This window comes from Daucus carota, chromosome 1 (assembly GCF_001625215.2).
Source record: "Daucus carota subsp. sativus chromosome 1, DH1 v3.0, whole genome shotgun sequence".
In the NCBI taxonomy this organism is placed as follows: domain Eukaryota; kingdom Viridiplantae; phylum Streptophyta; class Magnoliopsida; order Apiales; family Apiaceae; genus Daucus; species Daucus carota.
In genome coordinates this window covers 44,709,663-44,727,942 of record NC_030381.2, presented here as the reverse complement: position 1 = coordinate 44,727,942, position 18,280 = coordinate 44,709,663, and the positions used below count along the sequence as shown (strand labels likewise).

At 34.9% G+C, this 18,280-nt stretch overlaps 2 protein-coding genes across 2 annotated transcripts; one reads left to right on the top strand and one right to left on the bottom strand.

Moving 5' to 3' along the window:
- The first annotated feature begins 1,459 nt into the window (after positions 1-1,459).
- On the top strand, positions 1,460-4,060 carry LOC108205411 (ras-related protein Rab11D). The gene is made up of 2 exons (XM_017375356.2): positions 1,460-1,850; positions 3,346-4,060. The coding sequence occupies exons 1-2, from the start codon at positions 1,621-1,623 to the stop codon at positions 3,788-3,790; spliced, it is 675 nt and encodes a 224-aa protein (XP_017230845.1). The 5' UTR covers positions 1,460-1,620; the 3' UTR covers positions 3,791-4,060.
- Positions 4,061-4,935: 875 nt separating this feature from the next.
- On the bottom strand, positions 4,936-18,065 carry LOC108204226 (uncharacterized). The gene is made up of 15 exons (XM_017373555.2): positions 17,762-18,065; positions 17,242-17,330; positions 13,742-13,808; positions 13,519-13,634; positions 12,744-12,810; positions 12,467-12,515; positions 11,889-11,974; positions 11,421-11,686; positions 11,256-11,311; positions 10,584-10,669; positions 8,719-8,811; positions 7,757-8,084; positions 5,869-6,425; positions 5,444-5,675; positions 4,936-5,347 (listed from the first exon to the last, which is right to left on the bottom strand). The coding sequence occupies exons 1-15, from the start codon at positions 18,008-18,010 to the stop codon at positions 5,085-5,087; spliced, it is 2,604 nt and encodes an 867-aa protein (XP_017229044.1). The 5' UTR covers positions 18,011-18,065; the 3' UTR covers positions 4,936-5,084.
- Positions 18,066-18,280: the final 215 nt, after the last annotated feature.

Here is an 18,280-nt window from a genome sequence, read left to right as displayed (position 1 = left end):
TTAATGGTATAAAAAGAAGATAGTGGAGTAAAAATAGTGTAAAAAGGAAAAGGAAAGTGGAGAACTGGTGGGACCTATTGACTATTTTTGGTAAGTTTTGAAATGTAAAGAAATGGACGGTACACCCAAAAAGAAAAGTGTAAATAAGAGCATCTCCAACCATACAAACCCCTTGGCTAAAAAATGAGTTGGCATTCCAAACATAAAAAATTTAGCCAACTTGTTGAAAAAATCACACTCCAACCATATGAACATGTTGTCTATAATTTTAACCAACCTCTTATGTATGGCTATATTTGTCAACCTCTACAGGTCTGTAAGAAATCTATAGGATGATTGCACATCATTTATTACCATATTAAACTGATATATTCTATTTTAACAAACTAAATATTAATAACATTCTATTTTTAAATTATAGCCAACCAATATAGCCAATACCACTGAAGTACAATGTCTTACAGGTTGAGCAAATTTTACATAAAATCTTACAGGCTCAATTTAGCCAACAATTATAACTAACTCCGTTGGAGATGCTCCAAAATGGAAGGGACAGAAAGAAGGAGTAATATTTATAAAAAAAAATGGAGGGAGTAAAAGTGTAACAAGGGGATTTAAAGTGTTCGCGATCGGATAATCCAGATGGACCTAAACTGTGCACAATGGGTTTTAAGCAAATTCGAGGGCGGATATGATGAGATGAAAAGGAAATGGCTGGCCCGAGTTTATTTTGGGCTGTAAAGTTTTCGTAATTTTTGACAATTGGGGTTTAGGCATTTATAGATGATTACCATATACGTTTAGAAAATTGTTTTTTACCAAGCCCAAAGGTCCTGCAATTTTTATTTAATGAACTATTTACGATATCTGTATTTTCAATAATTTTATTATAGACTGTAAATTCAAGGACATCTTTAACATATGATTTACATTGTCAAACTCGAGATCAATTAAATCAAAATCAAAATTTTCCATGACCACCTTTATCAATTTTACAAATATAATATTTCATATTGAAATCGTGTCATTTTGTAGATTATAAAATAATTTATTATATACTTTTAACTGAATAAAACTCGAATGATAACACCACATACTCTGAATTATACAAAAATTTGAAAAAATTAATCTCCGTTCAAGATATTTATATACGAATTCGAGATAAAAAATATATATATATATATATATATATATAATTTATAATAAGAAAAAATCTTAATTTTCTTATTTTGTCCCAAATTTTGACCAGATTGATATTGAGATATATTTGAATGAATATAATTTATAATGTATATATATATATTAAATAAATTAAATTTTTAAATAACTACTAAATATACATATAATAAATAAAATATATCCCGTATATTGTCCCAAAAAGAAGTTGTATTTTTTAAAAATATACTGTATATGCATTTTCAAAAAAAAATTCCCAAAATGTCTATACTCCTGCTCGTGTTATGCTGATCTAAAAAAATTACAAAGTACAGCACTAGTCAAAGACAATCAGAGTGCCGACATCCCCCCTGATTTATCTCGCCTTTTCATCTCCCCTGTTCTTCTTCTTACAAGCCTATACATACACACCCATCTAACTATACTTACAACTCCAATCCAGACATGAGTAGCGGTGGATACGGCGATGCAAGCCAGAAAATGGACTATGTTTTCAAGGTGGTGCTGATTGGAGACTCCGCTGTGGGCAAGTCACAGCTGCTGGCTCGTTACGCACGCAATGATTTTAGCTTGGATTCGAAATCAACTATTGGGGTCGAGTTTCAAGCGAGGACTCTTCTTATTCAGGGCAAATCTGTTAAGGCTCAGATCTGGGACACTGCTGGTCAAGAGAGGTCAAATCTTTTTCTTTTCTTTTGGTGTTTTTTTTTACTGTTTTTGATGGGTTTTTTAGATGGGTTTGTTGTGATTGGTGTGGTTGTTTGAGTTTATTTGATTTGGGTTTGTTTGATTGGCGTTTGATTTGGGTTTTAAGATGGGGAGGAGATGTTTTTGTTGTTTGTTGATATGTTGGTAAATGAGATTGTTTTGAATAGCATGTGAGGTGTGAAATTTTGAAATGGCATTGGTGAATTACTGTTATAAGGGTCGGTGGAATTTTGTGAAAATCGGGTTTTTACTATTTAGGCATTGTTTGGGAAAATTGGGATCGGATGCGGAAAATAGGAAAGAGGGTGAATTAATTTATATATGAATGAGAACGATTAATAACTAGAAGGTAGGTAGTGCGTCTTGCTTTAAAATATATCGAATAGTGTTTAGACAAAGCTCATTAGCTCATTGTTCCCGCCTTTCCTCGGAGGAGTAGTGGCAAGTTGGTATCCTAGCTGTACATCCTTAATGAATGCCTATCGATTCCTAATGTAGGCATTTATTAAGATGCACCACCTGATAAAGTGCATAGTAATTATAATGTGTGATTGGGATTGTCCTTTTATGTACAAATCTAAAATATCTCATTTATCTCCTAATCTCATTTACAAACTTTCCGGATCATCTTTTCATGTCACAAACTCCTTGGCTATACAAAATCTATCTTGCCTTCCCAATGGTAAGAAATCCATCTTCAGAGAGGAAGTCCAAATAGAGTAAATTGTAAGCCAGTCAAATGGAGAAATAAATTCAATCCTATGTGGTGGATTGCCATGAAGATGATTTAACTGGAGTTTAAGTTTTCAAAAACACCAGACAGCATATGCCAAGCACCTATATTTGTTTGTGTCACGTGGCACTCTCTAAATTATAGTAAAAAGACTGTCTACTTGTTCCTAATGGAGCTTAGTGGTCAAGGAGATAAGTTGCTGACAGACTGCATATTGTCTGACGGGAATGCAGAAGAGCTGCCCTCGGCTAAGTGCTCTTTACACACTTGATTAGTGCCTTCCTTTGCATTGATAGGTAACAAATGTGCTATACAATGCCAGTGCACAGCTGTGAGTTCCTTAGACCTTGCTTTCCTATGACTTATCTCCTCTCTTCTGCATAGTTGATCTCCATTCCCCCAGACTCTTCAATGTTGCCTTCATACCCGCGCCAATTTGACATGCCTTGGGTGTGGGTGTGGAATATTGATTCGTATCTTTGATACTAGAACTGGACACTTCATCTTGCAGCAAAATAACTTTCAAATGATATAGAAGGCTTGCAACAAAAAATAATTTGTTGTTACTGGGAATCTTTTGTGGAACATTTTTCTTTTCCCCCTTAAATGAGACTTTGAAAAAGAGAATGAGCTCGAGCTAGTTGGTTTTGTAATATTGAACTTTAGCAATCAGCATAGTTTCTAGGTCCTTTCCAACTGACATTTTTATTTTCTCATATTTATTTCAGGTACAGAGCGGTAACGAGTGCATATTACAGAGGAGCTGTAGGAGCAATGTTGGTTTACGATATAAGCAGACGCCAGACCTTTGATCATATACCCCGATGGCTCGAAGAGTTGCGTGGTCACGCTGACAAGAACATTGTCATTATTCTTATTGGAAACAAAAGTGATCTTGAAGAGCAGCGTGCTGTACCAACTGAGGATGCCAAAGAATTTGCTGAAAAAGAAGGATTGTTCTTTTTAGAGACCTCTGCGCTTGAAGCAAGAAATGTGGAGGATGCTTTCTTGACTGTTTTGACCGAGATTTTCAACATTGTGAATAAGAACAATCTTGTTGCTGATGAGGACCAAAGTAACGGCAACGCTCCACCCCCAGCTGGCAAACAAATTCTTGTTCCTGGCCCCGGTCAGATAATCCCACCTAAGAGAAGTATGTGTTGCTATTCTTAATATGTTTGCAGTTGAGGGTGATATCTGTTTGGAAGATAACTCTCGTTAAACCTATGTCTTCGGCTAGCAAAACCATATAGGAGGAGATTTTTGACATGTTTTGAAGTGAAATTATGGGAAAATACAACAGCCATGTGCGTGACCATGTTTTTTCTTCCTTATAATTCTTCCTTGTCATATACTATTAGTTATTGTGAACATCTGTTTGTCAGTCTCTCTTTATTATGATGTATATTAGTTAATAATGATATTATTGCAGAATTTCGTATATTTCCCATTTACCATTGGAAGGTACTGCAAGCAAATTGGTTATAAAGAGGTGTACTTTCAGTTTTTTGAAACAATTGTTATATTAACAAGTGAGACCTTGTTAACAAGAGCTGACTCGTTCTGCGTCTAGCCTTCAGGAGTGGGTTGATACCCCTCCTGATTTCGTTTACCATGCTATGGTTTTTGATATTTGACAAGTAATGCAAGTACGATCGTTTTGAAAAAACTAATGAACAAGTGAGACATGAATTCAACCTATAATATAAGATATTTGATTATATAAAATTTGTGCTATGGTTTTTGATATTTGACAAGTAATGCAAGTACGATAGTTTCAAGAAAACTAGTGAACTGAGTAAGAAATGAATTCGACCTATAAATATAATATTATTCTCTTTGTCACATAATTCTCTATAAAATCGACCTATAATATAAAATATTTTTTTCGAATAAAACTAATGAAATATTATTTTCTGTCTAACCAAAGAGATACCCTATATTTGATTTTATTGTATTTTGCTTTAGCTGAATACTTATTTTAAGTCAAAATTTTATTTATTTTGATATTTTGTTTCAGGTAATGTGTAGTGGAGCTAATAAATTTCTATTTCAGACAAATAAATTATATTTTATAAACGTCCAAAAATATCTTGTTTTAATTTCAATTAATTAGATGATAATCTTCAAAGAAAATTCTTTTTAATGAAATATATTCTTATACAAGTAGGTACAAAGGGCTTTGGACGAGATAGTATAAATTTGATGTCAGATTGCATTTTTCTCACGAATGGAAGTGAGAAATCGGTTGTATTCTAGCTAATACAAAATAATATGTTCGATTTAATAGTAATATTAACCAAAATTATGATAACATATTTTATAAATAATTTGCACATTTAACCAAATAAATCATGCAGTACAAATGTTCTAAAATATTGCATGCAAAAGAAATCTTATAAATTCCATCAAGTCCATTGAAGTATGGTGCAAAATCTTTTAACATAGTGTTGGCGAAAAATAAAACTCAACCGCTAATATCTGGTGTATGTGTAACAATGTCCTCACTGTCAACGCCGTTCACTTTTGTTACAGCATCATCAGCAATGGGAGGCTTGCAACCATCTGGTGTAGAGCCGTTTACTTTATCTGTTTTCGGTACTAGTCTTTCAAGAAGTTCTTGGCAGTCTATAGCGGTTACCATTACAGCAACATTAGTCCTACCTCTCCAGCAACCAATAGCAATTGTAGAAGCATTAACATGCGGGGGATCATGAACAATTTCGCAGCCTGCAAATGGAAGATAAAGATATCAATGTTTGGTTCATGCACATTCGCCAGATCCAATAACTAAATTTACCAAGTTAAAGATAATATTCGAAAAACCTTTATTCAAAACCACCACACAGCAACCCAACAGAAGTTTTGATGCCTTTTCGCCGAATTCAGCATCAACAAAATCTGCAAACTTAATGGTTTTATACTGCAGAAGATGGTTAAAGTCGATTTCTTTTGCAGATATAACTTGTTTTGTTATATGTGGAAGAAGTAGAGGCAGCCCTTCAGATGATATACGGAACATGGCAGCATTATTCCCTTCCTTTGATGTCTGTCTTTCCTGGATTATAAAAGAATTCACATGATCAACGAGAAGTCATACAAGTAAAATTAAAATGTAATCTTTCTGATTCCAAGGGGACTCCAACAGTCCGTCTCAAGGAGTTCATTAGAACTTTTACTTATTTAACATCAAGCAGGAAGAATATATTTTCCATGCTGAACAAACATTAATTTCTAAATAGGAAACTTACAAACATCTTTAGGCCAATGGAAGTTATCTTCAGTTGCTCCCCTCCAAGGAAGTTAAGCTTCAGCACATCCTTCACAGAGTCTGATACATAGTAAATTCTCTTCACATGATTAGTATCACTATTTCTTGTAACAAGGTAACCACTAAATGGAAACGATTCTTTGATGCCATAAAATGTTTTTATTCCATTTATAATGGCATCGCTATTTAAAAAAACAACTGGATCAACGCCTCTCCACTTTCCTTGAAGCTGCAGCTTTCTCTTCCCTCTTGCAACCTCTGGAACAGTTTCCTGACTGACAGGAGCTGGGATATCCTCGGGTTCAGTTTCTTCAGATATATTATTTGCTTCAGTATCCGTCGAAGCAGCTGTTTGTTCATCCGCTATATCGGAATCCTGAAATGGTTCTGTAGATTGTTCTTTTACATCTGTTAAAGCAATCTCCATTAGGTCTTCCTCTGTGCCCAAATCCTCAGATTTCTCGGATCTGTCATTCGAAGTTAGTAGTTCAGGTGGTGTGATGGTCTTTTTCTGAATGGCTGCATGATTCTGAATAGCTGCGTGAAAACAAACATGTAATATTGATCAAAATAAGTACCACCAATATTTATGATGCAGATGGCATAATGCACCTACAATGAAAGAGTGCTTCATATTATGAAATAAAGATGTATATATTTCCTTAGTTGCCTACACTTTCTCAGACCTCGATAATGGTGGTAATGGAAACTGCCAGAAGTAAACTCCACAGTAAAAAAGGTGCCGGTGCAAGTAATAATATTAACAACCTATAGCAGACCAAAATTTAGGCTGTCCCTTCGATGTTCACCCTTTTTAAAGAAAAGGTTTAAAGATTATATTATTAGATACATGCAACAAGCAGTTTGTCGTTAGATGACTTTAGGTACCACAAAGAATTCAGCAACTATATACAGCTTTCTGTCTATATTTACTACACAAGTTTCCTGGTGAATGCTTTGCCTTATGGGTCTGAATGCTGGGCAATAAAACCCAAGAACAAAGGCTGGAGGTACCAGAAATGAAAAATGTTAAGATGGATTTGTGGACGCACTATGTTTGATTGACTGTCAGTAGTTTTCTTCCGTAGTCAATTACGTGTTGCCTCTATTTCAAATAAAATAAGAGAAGGCAGATTACGGTGGTTTGGGACATGTCTGAAGAAGACAAGTGTCTGCTCTTGTGAGAAAGGTTGAGATTTGGAGATTTCAGGGTCAAGGAGTAAGGGGAGGCCAAGAAGGACTTGGGATGAACTACTTGCAATAGATATGAGAAATTTGAATCTTCAGAGAGACATGGTATCAGATAGGAGTACATGGAGGCGTCGTATTACAGTAATGGATCAGTATACTAGATAGTGTAAGTAGGTTATGTTATCTGTAGGTATAGTCTAGATATATGTGTTAAGTAACGTTACCAGATTTGCCTCATATAAAGAAAATCATGGCCTCAGGTACTTCTTGATCACTTTATAAATTATATGATCAATTTATGTGTTTATGCATATATTTCATATATCTTATTTTATTTAGTATTATAATTCCCATTTTTTACATAATCGCACACATATAATCACACAAGCCATGGGTCTTTTCTGGAAATAGCCTCTTCATTCTGTTGAATGAACAGACTGCTTACATCTTACCCTCCCCAGACCCTGCGTCAAGCAGGATATACTGGGTACGTTTGTTACAAGTTTCCGGGTGAGAAGTGCTATTAAGATGATACTTGGCATATTACATGCGGATAGTGTCATAGTTTTCTACTTAACATAATGGAGAAATGCTCATGGCAGTATAAGGGCATAATTTTGACAGAGAGAGAGTTGTGCCTATTCACGTAAACTAGGATGAAAGGAAGGATTGATTACCAGGCAAAGGAGAAAGTTTCTGAAAGACAGCTATAAAGAAAGCACCACTATCCTGGTCATGAGGCACTATCCGCATACAATATTCCAAAGGAAGATCAGAAATTTCTTCCTCACAATTATTGTCAGAGGAAGTCTTATCCTCCATCAAGTAGGACCCATTTATAGACTCTCCACCATTCTCAGGTATTACTTCCAGATCTGCCTCTTGGTCATTAGCAGATTCCTCATTATAGTGTTTCCCAGAAGGAAACATGCTGGGAACAATTCCCTGTCTACGAAATTTGCGAACGTCTTCGTATGATGCTAACCAACTTCCTTTATCACGAACCTGCATATCACAAAAGAGAGAATTTTACAATCTTTAACAGAGGTAACTATGGAAACATGATTAGAATAATGTCAGAGACTAGAGGTGATGAGCATATTTCCGCAGGAAGCGCCACAGGAGTACTGTAGGTCTCTAATAGACATAGATTACACTGCTAAAAGGAGGTGATTTCAGTTAATATAATTATGCTGTGTGTTGTCTATATTTCTGCTATGCATCCAAACTGCGAAAGTTAATCTTGTTTTTTTTTTTTTTTTTTTGCAAAAGTAAATATACAAATCAAGCTATTATAGACACAATTCAATTGAAGTTTCATGATCTGACCAAACAAAAAAGAAACTCATGTATTAGATGATACACATAAGCAGATTGTTTCATCATATAATAATTCTGTTATATTTCTATAGAAAGAAGACTCAAGAACTTTATCGAAAAAAGACCGGAGAGTCCAATCATAGACCACAGAGGCGATGAATAGTATATAGAAGATAACTCTGCATATGAAGATTTTTGAAACTGCATAGAGGAACAGTAATGTATTCCCCAAGCTTGCATGCAAAAGTATCACATGTTACTACAAAAAAATATACACATCACACTAAATTAACATAAGGATTCAGAAATAAAGACAGACCTTCCATTTCTTAAGACCTGGCCTGCGAATGAGATTGGGAAGCTCAGCTGACACATCAAGAAGTTCAACACTACCTCCACATTTTCGTAATATCTGCGAAAGGGAGAAGGCTAGATGCTAAATAAAAGAAAGCTAGTATGTAACATATAAGGATACACTTGAAATCTCTAATTCTTGCATTGCATCATAGTTAAAGAAGGTAACATATTATTGTCAACGAGCGCAATTTAGGAGTTCATATGTTTTTAGCGGTGCCCTTTTGTGGTGTAGTAATTTTGTACTGGACTTTTCTGAGTAATATAATTTCAATTTGGATCAGTAAAGACCATTATCTTGATATTAAACCGTTGTCAATAACTAAGTGGGGGACTAGCTGTGGGTGCCTTACCAAGTTTTTTTTTTTTGCTTTGAAAAAGTTAGCAATCTTGGATATAGATCCAAAATTAAACACAGGTGCAGGGATTTGACACTTATCCACAACATAAGTATATCAGTGTCTGCAGCTAAAAAACCAGGGAAGAAGCCAGACGTATAACACAACGGGGGCCAATTCAAAATAATATTAAAACATATTTGACATACCCCCTGTCCCATTTTTAATTGATATTTGACCTTTTGACACGTATATTAAGGTGTAAAAAGAAGTAATAGTTACACTCAACAAAAAAATTCAATTCTTATATCAAATTAAAGTTTAGAGTCTAAACTTTTATTTGATATAAATTTAATAATAAATAATTATTTTTAGATGCGATATTTTTAGCCCTTTGGCCCTTACTGTGCTATATATGTCAATATCATAGCATAAAGTTTGAAAGGTGAAATAGGAACACGCCATTCTTGGAACTTGCTCTCTCCAAACAGTTTGTCAAGAGGGCTCATATTTCAGTTCGTTATAGACTGCTTATGCCCTCTCCAAACCATATATGCCAAGGCTATTTATTGTTTCTCTCATACATTGGGCTGCTAACAAATTCAAATATGTATTATTTGACTTGTATATGTTGGCCTTTCTCCCTAGCAACACTCAAATATCCGAATTCAGGTTTAATGGAATTAATATAGTATTTACAACAAGACATTTTTGTGAAATCAGAATTCAAAATAATAATTTGTTACTAAGATTTCATAATATTATACTAAAATAGAATATTCTTCAAAATATTTTTATCTTTGGGAAAATAATTTGGATTGGAGATTGCAGAATTCTTTACCTTCTACTCTGTACTTGCAACAGAAACCGGATGTACATGCTTCTTTCCAAATCGTAGTTTAATTTAGATTTCAGAAAGAGTGAAAGATAACAATACAACTTACATGATTAACACATAATTTACCTCAACCACATCTGGTTACTGCGACACCAATGAAGTTGGCAAATAAAAAGAGAGTTTTCCTCCTATAGGCTTTTTCGTAAGTACGAAGCTAAACCATATTCTTGCATGTACTTCAGGTAGCAGCAATTAGACTCGAGTAGGAACTAAACACCACCGCACTAAAAAACTAACACGAGACAGAATTTAATTCCAAAACCTGAAGGGTGTTGCAACCTGAGTCAACATAGATTTTTCCTCCAACACCCCAAGATTTCAAACAGAAGGAATCCCTTTCAGATGCGGTAACTTTTACTGTTCTTAAATATGTTTAATTGTTATATAAAAATATAGTTGTCTGTAAAGTGTAAAGAGCTTCTTTTCTAGTCATATAAGAGCTCCTCCTGAATTTAAGGTTAGGTTGTACGTTCTCCTCACCTCACGCACACTAATAGCAAAATACTAAGATCTAGATTGACTAGTAAATAAAATGCCAGTATATATTTCTCTGTGAAGAAGTTTTAGAGAATAATTTTGACATTCATACTTTACCTCAGCAACTACAGCCTCATTTTCAACTGGATTCATTGAGCAAGTTGAGTAAACCATTTTCCCACCAACTTTAAGCAAAGATAACCCTGCAATCAGAGCAGATAACCACGAGTAATTCCCAAGTCATTCGTGTTCATAGATATACCAAGGATCCTTAAAACAGATGAGATCCTAATTGATTTGACTGGAAGACCACGACATGGATAATCTCATCTAGACAAGATTTAATCACGGGACTACCTTTAAATTTTCATGAAAAATGCATTGACGAAGAGTATTGGCATTGAAAACATTTCAAATTTTGCAATTTCTGATCAGAACTAATATTAGAGTTTCCCTAGCAAAACATTGAAATGATTTCCTTAAACTAATTTGCTTATAACACTACTTGACTATACAATTAAGATTAGAAAAGACTTCATATTGACACTACAGTTTTTCTTCTCAAATCAGTTTCTTGTATAAGTATCCATAAACATATTAATAAGACTCCCGTGCCACAGTACAGATCCAACACCAAAGTTTAGTACAACTTGAGAACAACCAAATTAGCTTTCAATGTCAGGAAAGTGTTGGTGGCAAGTCTATTAGCTGGTTTTCCAGCCTCGGGTATAGTAGCAATCAAGTCGCAATTCTTTTATTGTCAAGTATAGAGAATATAGTAGCCGTTACCTCGCATTGCTATTTGAACTTGCAGACAGTGTAGAGAATTTCCCATTCCCACATTCCTACATTACAGTAAAAACAAAAGGATCATTCATACAGCTACACGCAACAAGAACCTCATTTAACAAATAAAAAGGACTTCCATAAAAAAGAAAAAAGAAAAAAGAATACCATTTCCGCCAGATATCAGGAGCTTTCCGGAGCGTACCGTCACCGCTGCAGGGAACATCACAAAGGACACGATCAAATAAAAGTTGATCAATAGCAAGCTCCTTTACACCTCCTGTCTCTGACTTGGCAGTGTTATTTTTTTTCAAACGACAGCTAGGGAAATGTTGAGCTTCATGATTTGTGACAATCAAGTTAGCTGTACACATTCTCTTAGTTTGATGGATGAGAAGATTACATCTTTGGACGTCAACATCATTAGCTATCACCTTGAAAACAGAATTTGTATGCAATATATTATTTAATGCAAAATCTGTACCATAAATATTATGAAGAAAATATAACTAAAATCACACAAATGAGTGGAAGACATGCGTATTCATACAAAAATTTCACATATAGATGGTATACAAGAAATATATTAAAAAAATAAAGTTAACAGACAATAAGGAGAAGAATAAGGAATAGCACCATTCCACTAGGCAATGTTCCAGGTTCAACTGATCGATATATCATCTCTAGCAATTGAAATGTCTTTGAACCTGGAGCTGCACACACTACATAAAATAAAATAAAAAGGTCAAATGATTTGGTGGGAGAAGTGGTAATAGAAAATAACACTTTAAGATATAAATAGTGTCTCCTCATTCCAGATCAGACGTCCTAATCTCCTTTTAGTGTTCCCCCAGTGAACATTGTCCTCTTGATAATGTTAGTAGTAATTCTACACATGATTCCACCATGCTCTCAAGTTCATTGCATAACTTAAAAAATTGTTACACACGTGCACATCCGATAATTATCAGTTATATCAAGTCTACTAAGTTTTAACTGCATCTCCAAGTGAGAGAAAAATAAATAATAGTAACCTAATGAGGAAAGAGAATGTCACTGAGAGTCAAAAATTAGGGTAGAATGTTTCTCATAACAAGAGTCCAGGAGAAAAGACGGACGATTGAAATGTCAAATTGTGAGGGTGGCGAGTAACTTTTTAGAGCCTATGGAACCCACAAAACTAACTAGCATGATAACTAAAGAATGGAGCTTACTGTCAAGAACAAAATGATCTGGCCGTACATCCAAGAACAGTGGTGGTACCTGGATAAACAGATTAAAATATATATAAAAGATTTCATCGAGTAAAACTATACATACATAATGTTCCAACTATCTTTACAGAGTTGTTTTCTTTCAAAATTGGTCAATCTTTCTTCCTTTTGGGGTGTGTCTGTGGGGGGAGGGGGGAGGGGGGGGCATGTATGACAGAGGTTTCAAGTTATAACTAAACAAGTAGACAACAATAACCCACGAGGAAGAAGCACGCACCATGCTCACAGCCTCTTGTCTTGTAATATTTCCAATTTCATTTTCTAACTTCAAGAACTCATGGAACCTGACAACCATGAATAATTATGGACATAAATACAGTGAAAATAGATTTCTCGGAGTATAGTAGCATCAAAAGTGGTTGATTGTTTACATAATAAAAAAAAATCTGCATAAACCCCATTTTACTAGACTACCCTTTATTAATAATTTTTAGTATACACACTTGCAATACAAATTTTGTAATTCATATATACTTTATCTTCTGTATTACAGTAATAATTTATGGACACCATATCTTGCCAAAAAATCTGAGGAGCATACCTTAAAATCTTAATATATTTACTGTCACGCATGATAGAGTTCTTTAAAAATTCTTCAAAGCTTGTACAGTTTATAACTACACCTTCAAAAGGAGAATCTTTCCTTACAAAAAGAACTTACGTGCACAGGTTTAACATTAACAAATTCATCGTTGTGTGTGTTCAAAAGTAATTTCAAAACATAATACATTAATAAGACATTTTTTTTCATGTGCAGTTCTGCTGCAGAACCCTAACTAATACTAGAAATAAGGTAATGGTTCTAAGAGTTCTCTCCCTAATGGTTCTCTCTGGAACATGACCCAAATATATATATATATAAACATTTAACACTCTAAACAGTTGATCCCAATATATTGTACTTGGTCCTCATACCAAAATCTAATTTTTAGTACTACGATTAGCCCAAATATCACGAGGCTCTGTCCATTATATAAAATGCAAAACTTTACCTCTCAAGAATTTGGTTTTTCCTCAACTGCATCCGAGAAAAATTTGACTGCCAAGCAAGATTCTCTGGGTACCAAGACAGTGGTTTAATTGCAGCAACTTCGTTCCCATCAGTATCCTGGCCATAATTAAGCATGAGAAAGCAGCAATTGAATCATCTCTTGCAGCTGAATGATCTTTCATCTAAATATGGGTGAATGTACAATACAGTGAAGAAAATCAAACCTCAGCCTGGAGAGATTTCATGAAGTCATTCTCTAATTGTGACCGGATGTCATCACAAAATTGGCTACTGCAGAATTTAAGAAACACAATTGTAATAAACTTTAAGATACATCCTTAAGTTAAAATACTAATAGTGAATGGTGGTAACAACAATTAGACCAGACTCAAAACACAAGGGGATACATACAGGTTATAAATTACATAGCAAGTAAAAAAATAAGGCTGGTTTAAGACACTACCTTAATCATAATAGTTTAGACAATAGGTGTCTAACAGTCTGAGTGGCAACATTTTGGAATTTTTAGCCCTCGAACAGAGCATGGAATAAATAGATAAGTTATCAATTGTTTGAACTTGTTATTTCGATAAAGGTCTAGTCAACCTATATTATCCAGTTAGTAAGATTCTACAATTTTGTAATATATATACATGGTCCATTTCAATAGAGTACCCTTGGATGCAGTTCTAATTGGAAGTTGGAACATATTGCAGAACATATGATCTTCGATTAGCACTCCATTTCAGGGTACATGTTGACTATGTTACCGGACTCGGGTATGAGTGTTGGACACGGGTACGGATCCATGAGTCAGATACATAAGGATAACTAGAATTCTTGGACATGGATCCGAAATGAGACACGGGTACAGAGACTTCGCACTTAAGCTCCATGCAAGTAAAAGTTTATATAGATTGATTTGCAGTACATTCATAAAACTAGTGTCTACTACAGATAAATCACATACACTAATTATGTATGTTAAATTTTAGCACAAAGTTAATAGAATAACATAGAAAAAAGTCATTCCTTAACCCTGATCTCTATAAACAAGTTGTAACACCTAAATTTTCATAAACTGCGATGCTACAAGGTGAAAGTGTCTAGTTGTAATAAGAAGGATCCGACTCAGATCCTGTACCGACACCCATGTCATGTCCAGTGGACACAGGTATAAGCACAAAAATGGAGAGTCCGGGTATCATAGCTTGTTGAACTTTTGCTCCATTTGAAATCCATTTAGCCTAGAAAGTACATGGTGATGATTATGACAGTTACATTTAGTGATTATTCAACTTCTACAATTAAATAAATACATGTAAACACAAATGAACCTCCAATGACCACCATCACTGATTCCAGCCACCATCATTGATTTCGGCCACCAACAAACTTCGCCTATTTACTGCAACTAGGGGGCACTTAATAATTTATTTAAAATATTAACAAGTGCATAGATTTGTTCGAAATTGTATAAATTGAGAGAACAAGAAGAGCGGTGAGCTAGCCGGAGAGGTGGGGGGGAGAGAGTGCAACTAGGGGGCACTTAATAATTTATTTAAAATATTAACAAGTGCATGGATTTGTTCGAGATTGTATAAATTGAGAGAGAGAGAGAGAGAGAGAGAGAGAGAGGGATGCCGCAGAGGAGAAAAGAGGTCGCCGGAGAGGGAGGAAGATCAAGGGCTGGACAAAGTATGGGGATGGATGGAGCGGGGCTGGTGGTGGCACTGGGGGTGGGGGTGTAAGATAGGGTAAAAAAGGTTGTCCGTATTTAGAATATAGTAATTTCCTTTCAGACTCCAAACGATTAAAAGAAGGATCCCGAACATTTTCCATAAGACCTGATACAAACTCCTATGATCAAAAGAATGAAATGGAGAAACTCGTCGAGGAAATGTAAGTGTCTTAGGGTAATAGACCCAACAGTTCCCTTTCTCCTATTAAAGAAAAAGGATTATACCTAGAGGTTTCAGAAGCTTAAGTACCTTCCTAAAAAGAATAAGTTTACTGTAAAGAGTTTTTAGATGAATCAAGCAGGGTGGAGTACTTTTCAAAGCTGGATCGAAAGGCAGGTATCACTGAGTGAGAAAGAATGATTAAGATATAGAGAAAACTGCTTTTGGAACTCGCTTGGGACATTATAAATTTACAGTGATGCCCTCTAGCCTCACTAATGCCCCAGCCACATTTCAGAATTTAATAAATAAGGTATTTGTACCTTATCTCTGGAAGTTTACTTTGGTGTTTTTAAACGAAATTTTGGTTTTTCTCAAAGAGCATACATGAGAATTGGGAACAAATATCCAAGTGTGTATTCATGCAAATCAAGTTGCATATCTAGGGCATGTTTTAACCAATGGGGTGGCCATAGAAAGGATAAAGGGGTAAAATATGTTGGACTGGCTATTACCCAAAAGTGCCAAGGACCATAAGACGATTTTTAGGACTGAGCGGTTAATATTGAATTTGATGCTTCCAACACAGGAACAAGGGCAGTCCTCACACAAAATAGGAGGCCATTGGCCTACTTCAGCAAAGCTCTAGGTGTAAAAGGGCAATGTATTTCTACTTATGTAAAAGGTATTAATGGCTTTGGTGACTGCTATTAAGAAGTGGACTCCTTACCAAATGGACAAACACTCTTTTTCAAAATCAGTGGGCAATGAAATTTCTTTCTGGGCAGAAAATCAATAACCTTTTGCAACAAAAAAATGGATCAACAAGTTAATGGGCTACAACTGCATTACTATACTATATTATACAGGAAATGCAAGAAAATCAAAGTGGATATTGCATTATTCATAATGCATTTTCAAAGAGAAGACTAGTTGTTCATGAGATGTCAGGACATAATAGATCAATTGAAGGAGGAAGAGATGTCGGGATTGCCATAGTATAAGTATTAGCAATCTGAATAGTATCAATAGTTGATTCTTGGGTACTGAAAGCTTTTACTAGTATCAATACTTGGGCAGGGTCTGTAAATAGCTCAAGTAATGTAATTTGAACTATGTTTACTATTATTCAGAAAATGAATTGTTATTTCCACCAACTACTTCTCTCTAAACTCTCTACTCTCTCTGCCTTTAACAAAATTTGCGTGTTCGTTCACTAAGATTTATCTCTCTGTACTCTGAAAATCTAACACTCTATCTGTTTCTACTTGTTTGCGTCTTTCAAACACTATTTCATACTTGTTATCACTAGATTAACCTCTCAAATATAGAAAATCACAAGAACCGGGTCATAACCTTGAGTTCCTGAAGCTTCACCCCAAATTTTCTTTCTTGTTTGACCTTTTGTGGTGAAATTGGCCAAAATTTTGTCGGAGTTCACATATTTAATATATTTGTTAAATAATATAAAATTTATATTATCGTAAAGTATATCTAATGTACTTTGAGAAGTAATTTTATGACTTTAATTATAAAAGAAAATTTTATATTGACAGCCAATTTGACCACGAAAAGTCACACAAAACGTTTAATTTGGGACGGAGGGAGTTATAATCATAGGACCTAAATAAAATTTCATCCGATCCCGAAAGAGAAAGTTTAGTTTTAATTAAAGATTATAAATCTAACTTGGCAACACTCTAACTCATGCATCAAATCACAACAAGTGTTGAATTTACTAGAACTCTCACTAAAAATAGTGTGCAGAAGAAATATTCTGTTTCACAAAAATACATGTTAAATAAATAACTAAAAAAGTTAACCTGGAATTGATTCGAAAAGCAGCAGGAAGCGGTCTGCGTAGAAACTTATTGAAAGTATCCCACTCTTCTAGAGACACAATTCCTTGCTCCTACGACACATAATATCACATAAATGAATTAATTCATCAGCATATACACATAAACACACTACTGCTATAGCAAAATAAAATTAAAATTAAAATACGGTAGCTGCTAAGTGCTAATACATAATACACACATACACTGCTATCCACAAATTAAGAGCATACAAAACAACATACATGAATCGATTACGCTCGATACACATATACACACATCACTACTATCCACAAATTAAGAGTATATAAAACAACATGAATCAATAACGCTTAAGCCTCGACAAATAAATATGCTTCGGACGCGGAACTTTATACATTTATCAAGATAATTCATTTCATCGAACTAGATAATATATACAATGTCCCGCTATATTAGCGCCGGAAAAAAGAATTCAGGCAACTAATTTATTATTTATCGAGGTGTACACAAACAGAGAGGGAACCTTGTAGTAATCATCAAAAGCAGGGTTTTGAGTAGCAAAAGGCTCCCAGTGTTTTTTAGCATTGAAGTCTTCTTGCTGTTGCGCATCTGACCTGGGGCGTTTCCAGACGTTCTCTCTGCCGTCTTTGAAGTGCTTTCTCTGTGTGCGTGACCTCCTTCCTCTCCCTCCCATCTCTCTCTCTATGGAGACGCCGCCGCTTAGTGCTGTTTTGCTGCTCGTTTGGGGAAAGAGAGAGAGTGAAGAAAGCATGCGACTGAGGCTTGGCTGCTGTGATTTTTAGGATTTTTATGTTGTGGGCTTGAGTGGGTTTTGGGTCGTGTTGGGATTGGGTGGTTTTGCATGGGCTGGTTGTTTGGATTGACCTGTATTTTTGAACTGAGCCCAAATTTAAAATCATGAGTTTAACAGTGACTATAATAAGTGTTGACTTTAAATTATTAAAATATAAATATTTTAAATTTATTTTTCAAAACTTTATACATTACTTGACACATATCATTAAGTACATATAAAACATAG

Bases quoted from the DNA above. Each gene is read 5' to 3' on its own strand.
- LOC108205411 (XM_017375356.2), top strand. From the start codon at position 1,621: ATGAGTAGCGGTGGATACGGCGATGCAAGCCAGAAAATGGACTATGTT. The intron at 1,851-3,345 runs GTCAAATCTTTT...TATTTATTTCAG, and splicing joins GACACTGCTGGTCAAGAGAG to GTACAGAGCGGTAACGAGTG.
- LOC108204226 (XM_017373555.2), bottom strand. From the start codon at position 18,010: ATGCTTTCTTCACTCTCTCTCTTTCCCCAAACGAGCAGCAAAACAGCA. The intron at 11,975-12,466 runs GTAAGCTCCATT...TATTTTATGTAG, and splicing joins AGATCATTTTGTTCTTGACA to TGTGTGCAGCTCCAGGTTCA. The intron at 8,085-8,718 runs GTCTGTCTTTAT...TGTGATATGCAG, and splicing joins CAGGTCTTAAGAAATGGAAG to GTTCGTGATAAAGGAAGTTG.